Below are 16818 nucleotides of genomic sequence, written 5' to 3' on the forward strand. Positions count from 1 at the left end.
TATGAGATCCCCTTTCATCCTTCTAAACGCCAGTGTATAAAGGCCCAGTTGATCCAGTCTCTCCTCATATGACAGTCCAGCCATCCCTGGAATTAGTCTGGTGAACCTTCACTGCACTCCCTCAATAGCAAGAATGTCATTCCTCATATTAGGAGACCAAAACTGAACACAATATTCCAGGTGAGGCCTCACTAAGGCCCTGTATAACTGCAGTAAGGCCTCCCTGCTCCTATACTCAAATCCCCTTGCTATGAAGGCCAACATACCATTTGCCTTCTTCACCGCCTGCTGTACCTTCATGCCAACCTTCAATGACTGATAAACCATGACACCCAGGTCTCGTTGCACCTCCACCTTTCCTAATCTGCTGCCATTCAGATAATATTCTGCCTTCGTGTTTTTGCCCTCAAAATGGATAAACTCACATTTATCCACATTATACTGCATCTGCAATGCATTTGCCCACTCACCTAACCTGTCCAAGTCACCCTGCAGCCTCTTAGCTTTCCCCTCACAGCTCACACCGCCACCCAGTTTAGTGTCACCTGCAAACATGGGAGATATTACACTCAATTCGTTCATCTAAATCATTAAAGTATATTATAAAGAGCTGGGGTCCCAGCACTGAGCCCTGCAGCACTCCACTAGTCACTGTCTGCCATTCTGAAAAGGACCTGTTTATCCCCACTTTCTGCCAACCAGTTCTCTATCCACGTCAGTACATTATCCCCAATACCATGCGCTTTGACTTTGCACGCCAATCTCTTGTGCGGGACCTTGTCAAAAGCCTTTTGAAAGTCCAAGTACACCACATCCACTGGTTCTCCCTTGTCCACCCTGCTAGTTACATCCTCAAAAAATTCCAGAAGATTCGTCAAGCATGATTTCCCTTTCATAAATCCATGCTGACTTGGACCGATCCTGTCACTTTCAGCAAGCCATGGTACAAAGCAACTAGCATTTAAAAATTCTCTCTCTCACAACTCAATTTTGTGACAGCTGAACAAAACTTAGGTCTGTCACTTAAGAATATCAGACACAACCAAGTTATTTCCTCGGGCAAATTATTCCCAAATGTATATTATTATTTTTGTGCAACTTCAAACCAGTTCCCACTGATGTCAACAGTATAGGTAAGTTCATTTTTAATCTTTTCTATTCTGTTTATGGACCACTCCTATTCACTGCATACATCAATGATTTAGACATACGACTGGAAGAAGTAATGTCGATAATTGCAGACAATACTAAAATAGAAGGCATAGTAAATAATTCAGAGGACTGAAGGTAGCTGCAAGGGGATATTGAAAAGATGATGGAATGGGCAAAAAAGTGAGTGATGGAATTCAATGTCAGCAAATATAACATGGTACATTTTGCTTAAAAAAAATGGAACGGGGAAGCGTTGTGTGATGCGGAACAGAAGAGGGATTTGGGGGCTCAGGTTCAAGAAACATAAAAAATAATAGCTCAAGTTGATAAGCCATAAAAAGCTAATGGAATACTGAGTTTTATGTCAAGAGGTAGAGAATATAAAGTCAAGATATAATTGTGTATCTATTTAAAATCATGGTAAAAATCACAGTTGGAACAAAGTGCGCAGTTTTGGCCTCCATACTACAAGAAGTCTGTTGAGGCAAGAGAGAGGGTGTAGCAGTTTCACTCGGATTCTGCTTTATATGAGATGGGGTGGAACACGGTAGATAGAAACAAACTGTTTCCAGTAGTTGAGAGGTCTAGAACAAGGGAACACAGTATTACAATTAGGCAGAAGAGATTTAGGAGTGTAAGAGAAACTTTTTCCACAGAGGATTGAGGCTGTGGAATGCACCCCCAGAAATAGATAATGAAGCAGGGAGCATGTCAACATTTAAATTAGTTGGATAGGTGGTTGAAGAAAAAGGGGATAAAGAGAATTGGGAACACAAAGTGGGCATGTGGGATCAGGATTGCTGCCCTTGTAGAAGGTAAACATGAACTGGGTCAAACAGTCTGTTTCTGTGCTGTAATTTCAATGTATTAAAAAAAATACAAAATTAATTTACTAAAGCAGCACATCTACATATTTTCAGAGTCCTACCTTTTAAAAATATGCAACATTTGGCGAACTAACAACAGGTAAATGATTTTGAAGACTTCAAAACACTCTTATATACCAAGAAGTTACACACACAGTACGTATATTTATATATTTTCTTACAGCATAGTATTGGCAGCCTGCTTTTCTCCTGAAAGCAAAAAGCCCATCGGGGTCACTGTCTTCCTCAGGCTCTGATACAGGAGAAGGGACCTAATAAAAAAAAAGTCACTGCTGTTTGCATATACTTTTTAAAAAATTAATTATCAGCAAAAGGAAACTCAACTTAATCTCCCAAATACTGTATGTATGCAAATTTCCTCCCCAGGAAATCCGTGTAGTACAGTACACAATATTGAGAAATACCATCATGTGCCATTTCCCCCTCCTTTTATAAAGTAAATGAGATCTCCACAATCACAGAGGATCACGCTCCGCTAATTATTGTGGCTTAGAAATTACTGGGTAAGAAAAGAATGGGGAAAAGGGAAGAAAAATGTACTAATACATCTTTGTATTGTGACAATGATAGTAGAGTTTGGTCCCATGCTATAGCATAACAATTTCAAAAAGTACTGACATAAACAGAGCTAATGTTATCCTACTCATCATTTAAAGCATGTCACTACGCTCAGCGCTGTACATTATCTTACGATGATAACATTCTGAACCCACTGTTGATTTATTTACTGATAGAAAGACAAGAACCTGGCATACCTGGGTGTAAGACTCTTCATCAGAGCTGAGAAAGTCATACTGTTTAATGTCCTTCTTCAAGGCTGGTTGTGATTCTGTACTAGACTGATGGTGTAAAACAATGCACTCTGATGAACTTTTATGCTTCTTCTTCACATATTTTTTCTTTACTCGAACAGTATCAGTTACCTCTTCTTTGAATGACATCAGGTGTGGCTGTTGCTGCTTTAAGGGAAAGAAGGTAAAACCAAAAGAAGTCATCTACTTCCAGTTATGTACAAACTATGGCAGTTCTTTATGAAATGTTACATTCTTGCTATATACTGTCTTTATATTGAACTATAGAAGTTTATCCCACAGGAGGTGGACTTCACTACAGCAATCCCTTACTCACTCCCTATAGTCCTGTATCTTCCTACTAAAAATGTTTACCTATTTTCCCTTAAAATATATCCCATCTCTGCCTCAATCACTCCATGTGGGCAAAGTGTATCATGCTCCGATAGCTCAAAATTTCACTCAAGCCCTCTCCTCACTATTAAATTGATGATCCTCTGTCACTGACTTTCTGATCAGAGGAAATAATCTTGCTCTATTCATCCCATCAATACTCTTCAGAAATTTGAAAAACCCTTTATTAAATCTTCTGCTCCAGTGGAAATACTGCTGCAGTATTTTATCAGAAATATTAAGTTATAGTTGTTAAATACAGTCTACTCTTGTTAATTTGAAGTAATTCTTACGCTCAAAAATGAAATTTAATTATCCAATAATTCAAATTAAGCAATTTAAATAAAACAGCACAATTTCAATTTGAATTAACAGATAATTCCAATTAAGCAATTTTGAATTAAAAGACTAGGTACTATTCTCATTTAATCATTGCTTGATTAAATCTGTATATACTCAGATTGTGCTTGGCTGAGTTAGAAATATATTTTGCTAGGTAAAAATAGCCAATATCATTAATGTACAGTTTAATGACATAGAATACACAAGATCAACAGCCAAAACAGTAGTGTACAATAGTGTACAAGACAGAGGAAGTCATGATCAAACTTTAGTGCTTTGGTCATACCACAACTGTAGGCATGTGTTCACTTCAGAGACATAAGGAAGCCATTTAAATGGGGAATGCAGTGCAAGAAGAGCCACAAGGCTGATCTTCCTCGTCAAAGATCTGATTTATGAGGCTAGACTGGAGAAACTCGAGTTCAACTTTGAAAGGAGACATCAGAGAGAACTTTAATGTGTATTTTAGCGGTAAATCAGGAAAATTGCTTTACACTAAATTGAGTAGAACATAAGAAATAAGAGCAGGAATAGGCGATATGGCCCCTCGAGCTGGCCCCGCCATTTAATACGATCATGGCTGATCCGATCATGGATTCAGGTCCAGTTCCCTGCCCGCTCCCCATAAACCCTTGGTTAAGAAACTGTCTTAAATTTATTCAATGTCCCAGCTTCCACAGCTCTCCGAGGCAACAAATTCCACATTTACAATCCTCAGAAGAAATTCCCCCTTATCTCAGTTTTAAATGAGCGGCCCCTTATTCTAAGATTATGCCCCCTAGATCTAGTCTGCCCCATCAGTGGAAACATCCTCTCTACATCCACCCCGTCAAGCCCCTCATAATCTTGTACATTTCGATAAGATCACCTCTCATTCTTCTGAATTCCAATGAGTGGAGACCCAACCTACTCAACATTTCTTCATAAGTCAACCCCCTCATCTCCAGAATCAACCGAGTGAACCTTCTCTGAACTGCCTCCAAAGTATATCCTTTCTTAAAGATGGAAACCAAAACTGTACGCAGTATTCCAGGTATGGCCTCACCAATACCTTGTATAACTGTAGCAAGACTTCCTTGCTTTTATACTCCATCCTTTCTTCATGACATATGAAGAAAGACTGGATTGACTAGGCTTATATTCACTGGAATTTCGAAGAATGAGAGGGGATCTCAGAAGCATATAAAATTGACGGATTGGACAGATTAGATACAGGAAGAATGTTCCCGGTGTTGGGGAAGTCCAGAACCAGCGGTCACAGTCTAAGGATAAGGGGTAAGCCATCTAGGACCGAGATGAGGAGAAACTTTTTCATCCAGAGAATTGTGAACCTATGGAATTCTCTACCACAAAAAGTTGTTGAGTCCAGTTCGTTGGATATATTCAAAAGGGAGTTAGATGTGGCCCTTACAGCTAAAGGGATCAGGGGATCAGGGGGTATGGAGAGAAGGCAGCAGTGGGGTACTGACGTTGCATGATTAGCAATGATCATATTGATTGGGGGTAATGCTTCCGCTGCCCACCTGGGAGACCCTAGCCAAAGACCGCCCGAGGTGGAGAAAGTGCATCCGGGAGGGCGTTGAGCTCTTCGAGCCTCAACACAAAGAGCGTGAAGAGGTCAAGCACAGACAGCAGAAACATAGAAAACAGGTGCAGGAGGAGGCCATTCGGCCCTTCGAGCCTGCACCACAATTCAATAAGATCATGGCTGATCGTTCACCTCAGTACCCCTTTCCTGCTTTCTCTCCATACCCCTTGATCCCTTAAGCCGTAAGGGCCATATCTAACTCCCTCTTGAATATATCCAATGAACTCTCTGCGGTAGGGAATTCCACAGGTTAACAACTGAGTGAAGAAGTTTATCCTCATCTCAGTCCTAAATGGCTTACCCCTTATCCTAAGACTGTGTCCCCTGGTTCTGGACTTCCCCAACATCGGGAACATTCTTCCCGCATCTAAGTTCCGTCAGAATTTTATATGTTTCTATGAGATCCCCTCTCATCCTTCTAAACTCCAGTGAATACGGGCCCAGTCAATCCAGTCTTTCCTCATATGTCAGTCCTGCCATCCCGGGAATGAGTCTGGTGAACCTTCGCTGCACTCACTCAATAGCAAGAACGTCCTTCCTCAGATTAGGAGACCAAAACTGAACACAATATTCCAGATGAGGCCTCACTAAGGCCCTGTACAACTGCAGTAAGACCTCCCTGCTCCTATACTCAAATCCCCTAGCTATGAAGGCCGACATACCATTTGCCTTCTTCACCACCTGCTGTACCTGCATGCCAACTTTCAATGACTGATGTACCATGACACCCAGGTCTCGTTGCAACTCCCCTTTTCCTAATCTGCTGCCATTCAGATAATATTCTGCCTTCGTGTTCTTGCCACCAAAGTGGATAACCTCACATTTATCCACATTACACTGCATCTGCCATGCGTTTGCCCACTCACCTAACCTGTCCAAGTCACTCTGCAGCCTCTTGGCGTCCTCCTCACAACTCACACCGCCACCCAGCTTAGTGTCACCTGAAAACTTGGAGATATTACACTCAATTCCTTTATCCAAATCATTAATGTATATTGTAAATAGCTGGGGTCCCATCCCTGAGCACTGCGGCACGCCACTAGTCACTGCCTGCCATTCTGAAAGGGACCCATTTATCCCGACTCTCTGCTTCCTGTCTGCCAACCAGTTCTCGATCCACGTCAGTACATTACCCCCAATACCATGTCCTTTGATGTTGCACACCAATCTCTTGTGTGGGACATCCACTGGCTCTCCCTTGTCCACTCTACTAGTTGCAGCGTCAAAAAATTCTAGAAGATTTGTCAAGCAGGATTTCCTTTCATAAATCCATGCTGACTTGGATCGATCCTGTCACTGCTTTCCAAATGCGCTGCTATTTCATCTTTAATAATTGATTCCAACATTTTCCCCACTACTGATGTCAGGCTAACCGGTCTATAATTACCCGTTTTCTCTCTCCCTCCTTTCTTAAAAAGTGGTGTTACATTAGCCACCTCCAATCCATAGGAACTGATCCAGAGTCAATAGACTGTTGGAAAATGATCACCAATTCATCCACTATTTCTAGGGCCACTTCCTTAAGTACTCTGGGATGCAGACTATCAGGCCCCGGGGATTTATCCGCCTTCAATCCCATCAATTTCCCTAACACAATTTCCCACCTAATAAGGATTTCTTCAGTTCCTCCTTCTCACTCGACCCTCGGTGCCCTAGTACTTCCGGAAGGTTACTTGTGTCTTCCTTTGTGAAAACAGAACTAAAGTATTTGTTTAACTGGTCCACCATTTCTTTGTTCCCCATTATAAATTCACCTGAATCTGACTGCAAGGGACCCAAGTTTGTTTTCACTATCTTTTCCTCTTCACATATGTATCGAAGCTTTTGCAGTCAATTTTTATGTTCCCTGCAAGCTTCTTCTCATACTCTATTTTCCCCCTCCTAATTAAACTCCTAACGCCACCCCACTTCCTTTTCCTTTCTGTCTATTCTTCCTGAACGTTGAATACCCCTGGATGTTGAGTTCCCAGCCTTGGTCACCCTGGAGCCACGTCTCCGTGATGCCAATTATATAATTTCCGTTAACTGCTATCTGCGCAGTTAATTCGTCCACCTTATTACGAATACTCCTCACATTGAGGCACAGAGTCTTCAGGCTTGTCTTTCTGACACACTTTTCCCCTTTAGAATTTTGCTGTAATGTGGCCCTTTTGGCTTTTTGCCCTGGGTTTCTCTGCCCTCCATTTTTACTTTTCTTCTTTCTATCTTTTGCTTCTGCCCCCATTCTACTTCCCTCTGTCTCCCTGCATAGGTTCCCATCCCCCAACCATATTAGTTTAACCCCTCCCCAGCAGCACTAGCAAACACTCCCCCCTAGGACATTGGTTCTGGTCCAGCCCAGTCCAGAGCGCGCAGCAAACCAGCCCCTTCCCTCGACGAATGTCTGTCCCACCTGTAACAGGGTCTGTGGCTCTCGCATTGGACTGTTCAGCCACCAAAGAACCCACTTTGGGAGTGGAAGCACGTCGTCCTTGATTCCATGGGGGGGGATGAGGATGAGGATGATGATTAGTGGTGCAGGCTTGAAAGGCCAAATGGAATGCTCATGCACCTATTTTCTATGTTTCTATCCCCTTTACAATAAAGGCCAAGGTTGCATTGGCCTTCCTGATCACTTGCTGTACCTGCATACTAACCTTTTGTGTTTCATGCACAAGTACCCCTCAGTTCCGCTGTGCTGCAGCACTTTGCAACTTTTCTCCATTTAAATAATAACTTATTCTTTGATTTTTTTCCTGCCAAAATGCATAACCTCACACTTTCAAACATTATAATCCATCTGCCAAATTTTTGCCCATTTACTTAGTCTGTCAATGTCCTTTTGCAGATTTTGTGTGTCCTCCTCACACATTGCTTTTCCTCCCATCTTTGTATCGTCAGCAAACTTGGCTACATTACACTCGGTCCCTTCTTCCAAGTCATTAATATAGATTCTAAATAGTTGGGGTCCCAGCACTGATCCCTGCGGCTCCCCATTAGTTGCTGATTGCCAACCCGAGAATGAACCATTTATCCCGACTCTCTGTTTTCTGTTAGTCAATCCTCTATCCATGCTAATATATTACCCCCAACCCCATGAACTTTTATCTTGTGCAGTAACTTTTTATGTGGCACTTTGTCAAATGCCTTCTGGAAGTCCAAATACACCACATCCATTGGTTCCCCTTTATCCACCCTGTTCATTACATAGAAACATAGAAATTTACAGCGCAGGAGGCCGCCATTCCGGCCCATCGTACCCACGCAGGCCAACAAAGAGCCACATGGCGTTGGTCAGCAGCCCTAAAGGTTACATATAAACCTATGAACAATGACGGAAAGGCAAAGAGCACAGAGCCCAACCAATCAGCCTCACCACAACTGCAACACGCCTTATACTAAAAGATTCTACACTCCACCTCAACCGGAGCCATGTGATCTCCTGAGAGAGGAAAAAAAGTAGTTAAAAATCCGGGCCAATTTCGGGAGAAAAAAATCTGGGAAAATTCCTCTCCAACCCATCCAGACGATCGAAACTAGTCCAGATCACCCTGGCCGCATTCTATTCCCTGCAGTACTTACCATTATATCTGCTGCGTCCAACAAAAGGTCACCCAGTCTAATCCCAATTACCAGCTCTAGGTCCATAACCCTGCAGGTTGTTGCACTTTAAGTGCTTATCCAAACAGCTCTTAAAAGTGGTGAGGGTTTCTGCATTACCACTCTTCCAGGCAGAGAGTTCCAGATCCCCACAACCCTCTGCGTAAAGAAGCAACCCCCCCACCCCCTCAAATCCCCTCTAAACCTTCCACTAATCACCTTAAAACTATGCCCCCTCGTAATAGACCCCTCCACCAATGGAAATAGACACTTACTATCCACTATGTCCAGGGCCCTCAATATTTTGTACACCTCAATGAGGTCTCCTCTCAACAACCTCTGTTCCAACGAGAACAAACCCAGCCTATCCAATCTGTCCTCATGACTAAGATTCTCCATTCCAGGCAGCATCCTAGTAAATCTCCTCTGCACCCTCACTAGTGCAATCACGTCCTTCCTATAATATGGCCCTAATATAATCCTCAAAGAATTCCAGCAAATTTTTCAAACATGACTTCCCTTTCATAAATCCATGCTGACTCTGCCTGACCGAATTTTGCTTATCCAAATGTCCTGCTACTGCTTCTTTAATAATGGACTCCAACATTTTCCCAACCATAGATGTTAGGCTAACTGGTCTATAGTTTCCTGCTTTTTGTCTGCCTCCTTTTTTGAATGGGGGCGTTACTTTTGCAGTTTTCCAATCTGCTGGGACCTCCCCAGAATCCAGGGAATTTTGGTAAATTACAACCAATGTACTACAATACAATACAACCACTATCCCTGCCACTACTTCTCTTAAGACCCTAGGATACAAGCCATCAGGTCCAAGGGATTTATCCACCTTTAGTCCCATTATCTTACTGAGTACTACCTCCTTCGTGATTGTGTTAAGTTCCTCCCCCCCACCTCCCATAGCCCCATGACTATCCACTGTTGGGATATTGTTTGTGTCCTCTACCGTAAAGACAGATACAAAATATTTGTTCAGAGTTTCTGCCATCTCCAAATTCCCCTTTACTAATTCCCCGGTTTCGGCCTCTAACGGACCAACATTTACTTTAGCCACTCTTCCTTTTTATATAGCTATAGAAACTCTTGCTATCTGTTTTTATATTTTGTGCTAGTTTACTTTCATAGTCTATCTCCCTTTCTTAATCATTTTTTTGAGTCATTCTTTGCTGGCTTTTAAAAGCTTCCCAATCTTCTGTCCTCCCACTAGTTTTGGCCACTTTGTATGCCCTTGGTTTTAAATTGGATACCGTTCTTTGTTTCTTTAGTTAGCTACATCTAAACTAGCAAAAGGCAGATTTAGGACTGATAGATGTTCTTGGCAAAAGTAATCCATGCAGAGAATAAACTCCTGGTTAGAACAGTGGAAACAAGAAATGGATTTAAAAAGCAGCTGAAAAGTAGCTGAATTGGGGGGGGGGGGGGGGGGGGGGGAACTTTAGGGTCTTTCTGGATGGATGAAACCAAATGAATTGAATGGACTTCCTTGCCTGTGATGCAAGCAGAGCACTGTAAAGTTTGATCGTGACTTTCTCTATAACTGTTTTGGCTACTTTGATCAAAGTTCTATTGGCTTTATTGATTGCTGCTCTACATTGGTGCTGAAACACTAGCAATAAAGCAACTCAGATGTTATAACTAATGCTAACCCTATACAGGTTGAGTGTTCGAAATTCGGAATGTTCCGGAATCCGGGAAATGTTCAGAAATCCGGACATTTTTAAACCGATTACCGCTGCCAGTTGGACCTAGGGAGGGGGAATAACACCTCCCAAAAAATAAAAATTCACAAAACCCTTACCTACTAAATCGCTGAAAAAGAATTTAAAAATAAAAACTTTAACTTACCTTTTTTGCAGGTCTTCAATGCAGGTTTTTCCCAGCCGCCGACCCCGGACCCACAGCTGAACCCCACCTCCCGTCCCTCGGCCCAGGCGTTTCCGGTTTCGAGTCATCGGAAAGACGTTCCGAAATTCGTTAATAACTGAAATCCGGAACGGCCTCGGTCCCGAGGTTTCCAGATTTCAGACGCTCTACCTGTATTACTAAAATACAAACTTTAAATACACTGTTTACTGTTTCTTCTATTTTTACTTTAAACTTTGTTTCCTTTCCAAAATATAATAACTTCCAGCGAAAGCCTTTTTAAAAAAAACTTCAAAGTATTTCACTTTATTTTTTGCACATCCCAGGTTCATTTTGAAGACGGGTGCAACTCGGGAAAGATTGACCAGATGGGCTGAATACCAGATCCAACAATCACTATTTGTAAATTAAGTTATTAATGTAAAGATTGAAGTAAGCATGTTGAACATGTCTGAGAGATTGCTACTACAAGGTGAATTGTCTGACATGTGGGGTCAGTAATTGGACAAAGAAGAGATTGCCCTTCCAAGTTAACTGGGCTAACTTCTCCATTTGTGAAAATAGATTTGGTCAACAAAATAATAAAGAATCATAGCCATTTCGGCCCAACGTGTCCGCTCCAGCCGACCAAGAGCTATTAGGCCTAATCCGACTTTCCAATTCTTGGTCCGTAGCCCTGTAGCTATGGCAGTTCAAGTGCACATCCAAGTACTTTTTAAATGTGGTGAGGGTTTCTGTCCCTACCACCCTTTCAGGCAGTGAGTTCCAGACCCCCACTAGGGGGTTACGAGGAAAACTCAAAATCCTGCATACTCCAATATCAATATATACAAATTCTATTAATGGATACACAAGGGAAAATCTGACAAGGAATGTTTACCTTAACAGTTTTGCTTTCTGGTGCTTTGTAATGATTGCCATTGTGAAGAGATACTGGAGCGTTGGAGACCACCTTCTCTTGTTTCAGAATCCTTAGTTCACTCATAATTTCTCCACCAAAATCACCCATATGGTACCTATTCAAACAGTAATAAAACTTCAGCAGCTCCTACAGATTAAACCATGATGCATTGGTACGTTCATTAACTGGCAAGTCAGGATTGAAATCAGATGATAACTAGGACAACATATTTTACAGGACAAACGCTCCCGTCATACCTTTTCTCAACCACATCCAGTGTAAGATGGAGCAAATCCCTTTTGGTCTTTTCCCGCCTCTTAATCATTTCTAGGATGGTAACTGCCCGGCTGAACTCTCGACGCAACTTCAACATTTTCTCATATGAAGCTTCATCATTTTTACGATTCTGTTAAAAAAATTGTAACCTTTAGGTTTTATAAATGAGAAATATTATACTTCACAGAAAGTGCCACATCCCCAGACAAAGCTTTAGATGGCTGCATTATTTTTCCCACTTTGTATTTTTACAATTTAATGCACATGTCCTTCTTGGTTTAGAACTATGGCAAAAAAATTCTTAAACAAGATACCAAGAAGAGAACATTTTTCTCAAATCTTCATAGTCACATCCAGCACTCTCAAATCAAGTACAGCACATCTGGAACTCTGGATTAAAGCACACTGTGCAATACCTGCCCCGATCCTCTCAATTATTCTGCACCCTGAACACAAATATATTCTTACTTCTTACAAATCTAGTATTTTTGCTAGTGAGGGTAATATTCACTCTTCAGTTCTCCCTATTCCTGAACTATGTTTCTTCTGTGCTGCACAAAGAAGTATGCCAAGAATAAAATCAGACAGACCTAGGCACCGAACGCCACATAGGCACACCCAGTCCAATCGACCGTGCAAAGTCCTCTTAACATCTGAGGACTTGTGCCAAAATTGGGAGAGCTGTCCCACAGACTAGGCAAGCAACAGCATAGTCACAACAGCTCCTCCATCGCCGTTCCTGGGTATGTCCTGTCCCATCAGCAGGACAGACCCACCAGAGTTGGTGGCACAGTGGTATAAAGTCAGGAGGGAGAAGCCCTGAGAGTCCTCAACATTGATGCCAGACTCCATGAAGTCTCATGGCATCAGGCCAAACATGGGCATAATTACTTGACTACCACCTACCGCCATCCCCCATCTGATGAATCAATAATTCTCCATGTTGACCAGCACTTGCAAGAAGCGCTGAGGGTAGCAAGGGCACAGAATGTACTCTGGGTGGTGGTACTTCAATGTCCATCACCTAGAGTGGTTCAGTATCACCACTACTAACAAAGCTGTCCATGTCCTGAAGGACATAGCTGCCAAACTGGGTCTGCGACACCTGGTGAGAGCCAACCCGAGGGAAAAACTTTCTTGACTTTGTCCTAACCAATCTACCTGTCACAGATGCATCTGTCCATAACAGTATTGGCAGGAATGACCACACAGTCCTTGTCGAGAAAAAATAGCTTTTACTCACCCTCCATTTTGTTGTGTAGCACTACCACCATGCAAAATGGAATATATTCAAAACAGATTTAGCAGCTCAAAACTGGGCATCCGTGGGCCATCAGCAGCAGAATTGTATTCCACCACATTCTGTAACCTTATGGCCTAGCATATCCCTTACTCTATCATTACCATCAAGCCAGGAGACTAACCCTGGTTCAATGAGGAGTGTAAAAGAGCATACAAGGAGCAGCACTAGATGTACCTAAAAATAAAGTGCCAACTTGGTGAAACTACAACACAGAACTATTTGCATGCTAAACAGCAGATGCAGCATGATACAAACAGAGCTAAGCGATCCCAGAACCAACAGATCAGATCAAAGCTCTGTAGTCCTGTCACATCTAGTCGTGAATGGTGGTGGACGATTAAATAACTAACGGGAGAAGGCAGCTCCATGAAGATCCCCATCCTCAATGATGGCGGAGCCCAGGACACGAGTGCAAAAGACAAGGCTGAAGCATTCACAATCATCTTCAGCCAGAAGTGCCAAGTGATGATTCATCAGTCTCCTCCCAAGGTCCCCACCATCACAGAAGTCAGTCTTCAGCCAATTCGATTCACTCCACGTAATAAAAAAAAATGGCTGAGCGCACTGGATGCAGCAAAGGCGAATAGGTCCCAGCTGTCGTGCTGAAGACCTGTGCTCCAGAACCAGCTGTGCCTCTAGCCAAACTGTTCCAGTACAGCTACAACACTGTCATCTACCCGACAATGTGGAAAACCGCCCAGGTATGTCCTGTCCACAAAAAACAGGATAAATCCAATCTGACCAATTACCACCCTATCAGACTACTTTTAAAAAATCAGCACTGTGATGGAAGGTGTCAGCGACAGTGCTATTATGCGGCACATACTCACTAATAACCTGCCCACCGATGTTCAGCTTGGGTTCCACCAGGACCACTCAACTTCAGATCACATTACAGCCTTGGTCCAAACATGGACAAAGAGCTGAATTCCAGAGGTGAGGAAAGAGTGACTGCCCTTCACATCAAGGCAGCATTGGACCAAATGCGGCATCAAGAAGGCCTAGTAAAACTGAAGTCAATGGGAATCGGGGGAAAACTTTCTACGGGCTGGAGTCATACCTAACACAAAAGGAAGATGGTGGTGTACGTTGGAGGCCAATCATCCCAGGACGTCATTGCAGGAGTTCCTCAGGGCAGTGTCCTACGCCCAACCATGCTTCATCAATGACCTTCCCTTCATCACAAGGTCAGAAGTGGCGATGTTCGCTGATGATTGCAGTGTTCAAATTCCATTCGCAATTCCTCAGGTGATGAAGCAGTCCGTGCCCACATGCTGTCAGACCCAGATAACATTCAGGCTTGGACTGATAAGTGGCAAGTAACATTCATGCTACACAAGTGCCAGGCATTGACTATCTCCAACAAAAGAGTGTCTAACTATCGCCCCATGACATTCAATGGCATTACCATCATCGAATCCCCAACCATCAACATCCTGAGGTGTCACCACTGACCAGAAACTTAACTGGACCATCCACATAAAAACCGTGGCTATAGGAACAGGTCATAGGCTGAGTATTCTGTGGGGAATGACTCCCCAAATAATTTCCATCATCCACAAGGCACCAGTCAAGAGTGTTTTGGAATGTTGTCCACTTGCCTCGATGAGTGCAGCTCCCACAACACTCGAGTAGTTCGACACCATCCAAGACAAAGCAGCCCACTTGATTGGTACTCCATCCATCACCATAAACATTCACTCCTTCCGCCACTGGCGCATCGTGGCTGTAGTGTGCACCATCTACAAGAGGCACTGCAGCAACTCGCCAAGGCTTCTTTGGCAGCACCTTCCAAAGACGCGCCTTTTGCCGCCTAGAAGGACAAGCGCAATAGGAGCATGGGAACACCATCACCTCCAAGCTCCCCGCCAAGTCAGACACCATCCTGACTTGGAAATATATCGTCATTCCTTCATAGTCACTGATTCAAAATCCTGGATCTCCCTCCCCAATAGCACTGTGGGAGTACCTTCATCATAAGGATAGCAGCAGTTAAAGGCGGCAGCTGACCACCACCTTCGAGGGCAATAATCGCCGGGCTTGCCAGTGACGCCCACATCCCATGAACGAATAAAAAAAACAATACCCGGAGCACCGGACAGACAAAAGCAACATATTGTAGATACTGGAAATCTGAAATAAAAACAGAAAATGCTGAGTACTCAGCAGATGAGGCAGCATCTGTGGAGAGAGAAACAGAGTTAATATTTCAGGTCGATGACCTTTCATCAGAACAGTTCAGATGGAAGGTCACTGACCCGAGACGTTAACTCTGTCTCTCTTCCACAGGACAGACAATATGTTTTCAGATCTCCATCATTACTATTCTGAAGCTAATTACTAAAGAATGGATAAGACTAGCCAGGGTGACTAATTTTCCTTTCACATGGGAAAGCACCTGGTCCCCAATCTTCAATTCCCCAGCAACACAATTGAGATCAGGAACTCAAACTGCATGACCAACTGTCAACACAAAATTCACGCTCACCTTTCGAGTCTGCATCTTCTCTGTTCTCCTTCGAAAAGCAACATATGGATCATTGTTCGTGGAACCATCTCTTTTCTCCTGTTTGACCAAGGGGATGAGGGAGGGCGCCCTGCAGTTTTTGCGTTTCCTTGCCCAGTAATCATATACTGCTTTTATCAGGTAGTCATCTTCTTTCAAAAGCAATCTGGCCTCTTGAATAGATACAAGCTGAAGAACAAGAGAGTTATAAAAAAAAACTTAGTGAATATGTAATAGTACAAACTGTGTAAGTTTCCTGATTTTATCTTTCACAATTTTTGTGCTCATCTGTACAAGGGAAACATTTCTGGGAATACAACACTTTTCATCTTTTGGCACTCAATGTCAATATTAACTATTTTCAGGTCATTTCTACTCTGGCCCAAAAATGCATTCCAACTGCAACCTCCAAAGATCAGACCCTCACTGCACTATTGAATTTTACATTTTTCACACCAGCCATCCACATGACAGTTAGTGCCACTCTATGGATAGTTTTAAAATAGATTCATACATTAGGAAAGTTTCAACTAGCCGAATTCTTTTTGTTCAGTTAGGAGCCTTTCAACTAGCACTGAGGGGAGATTTTCATCGCACTAGTTTGAATTAGATTTGAGCCCAGATACAAGAAGTGATAGAGCAGCATTCTAATTCATTGCACCACCCAAACACCAGCATTAATAGTTAACATGCAGAACCCCAACATGCCCGCGAGAATTTTATAGTTCTGATTTTGATTAGATAGAAACATAGAAAATAGGTGGAGGAGTAGGCCATTCGGCCCTTCGAGCCTGCACCACCATTCAATAAGATCATGGCTGATCATTCCCTCAGCACCCATTTCCTGTTTTCTCTCCATACTCCTTGATCCTTAAGGGCCATATCTAACTCCCTCTTGAATATATCCAATGAACTGGCATCAACAACTCTCTGCGGTAGGGAATTCCACAGGTTAACTACTCTCTGAGTGAAGAAGTTTCTCCTCATCTTGGTCCTAAATGGCTTACCCCTTATCCTAAGACTATGTCCCCTGGTTCTGGACTTCCCCAACATCGGGAACATTCTTTCCGCATCTAACCTGTCCAGTCCCATCAGAATTTTATGTTTCTATGAGATTCCCTCTCATCCTTCTAAACTCCAGTGTATGAAGGCCCAGTTGATCCAGTCTCTCCTCATATGTCAGTCCAGCCATCCCGGGAAACAGTCTGGTGAACCTTCGCTG

At 42.9% G+C, this 16818-nt stretch overlaps 1 protein-coding gene across 4 annotated transcripts in view; it reads right to left on the reverse strand.

Annotated features, from left to right (window-relative positions):
- epc2 (enhancer of polycomb homolog 2 (Drosophila)) overlaps positions 1 to 16818 on the reverse strand; it is an 85899-nt gene that overhangs the window by 22106 nt on the left and 46975 nt on the right. For 3 of the 4 annotated variants that reach the window (XM_070875339.1, XM_070875342.1, XM_070875341.1), the window contains 5 exons: positions 15579 to 15785; positions 11769 to 11917; positions 11491 to 11626; positions 2795 to 2998; positions 2201 to 2290 (listed from right to left, as the gene is read on the reverse strand). In XM_070875339.1, coding sequence (XP_070731440.1) covers positions 2201 to 2290; positions 2795 to 2998; positions 11491 to 11626; positions 11769 to 11917; positions 15579 to 15785 — 786 coding nt within the window. The remainder of the gene's footprint in view (positions 1 to 2200; positions 2291 to 2794; positions 2999 to 11490; positions 11627 to 11768; positions 11918 to 15578; positions 15786 to 16818) is intronic. The other variant, XM_070875340.1, reaches the window with a different exon arrangement.

This window comes from Pristiophorus japonicus, chromosome 3 (assembly GCF_044704955.1).
Source record: "Pristiophorus japonicus isolate sPriJap1 chromosome 3, sPriJap1.hap1, whole genome shotgun sequence".
Classification (NCBI taxonomy): domain Eukaryota; kingdom Metazoa; phylum Chordata; class Chondrichthyes; family Pristiophoridae; genus Pristiophorus; species Pristiophorus japonicus.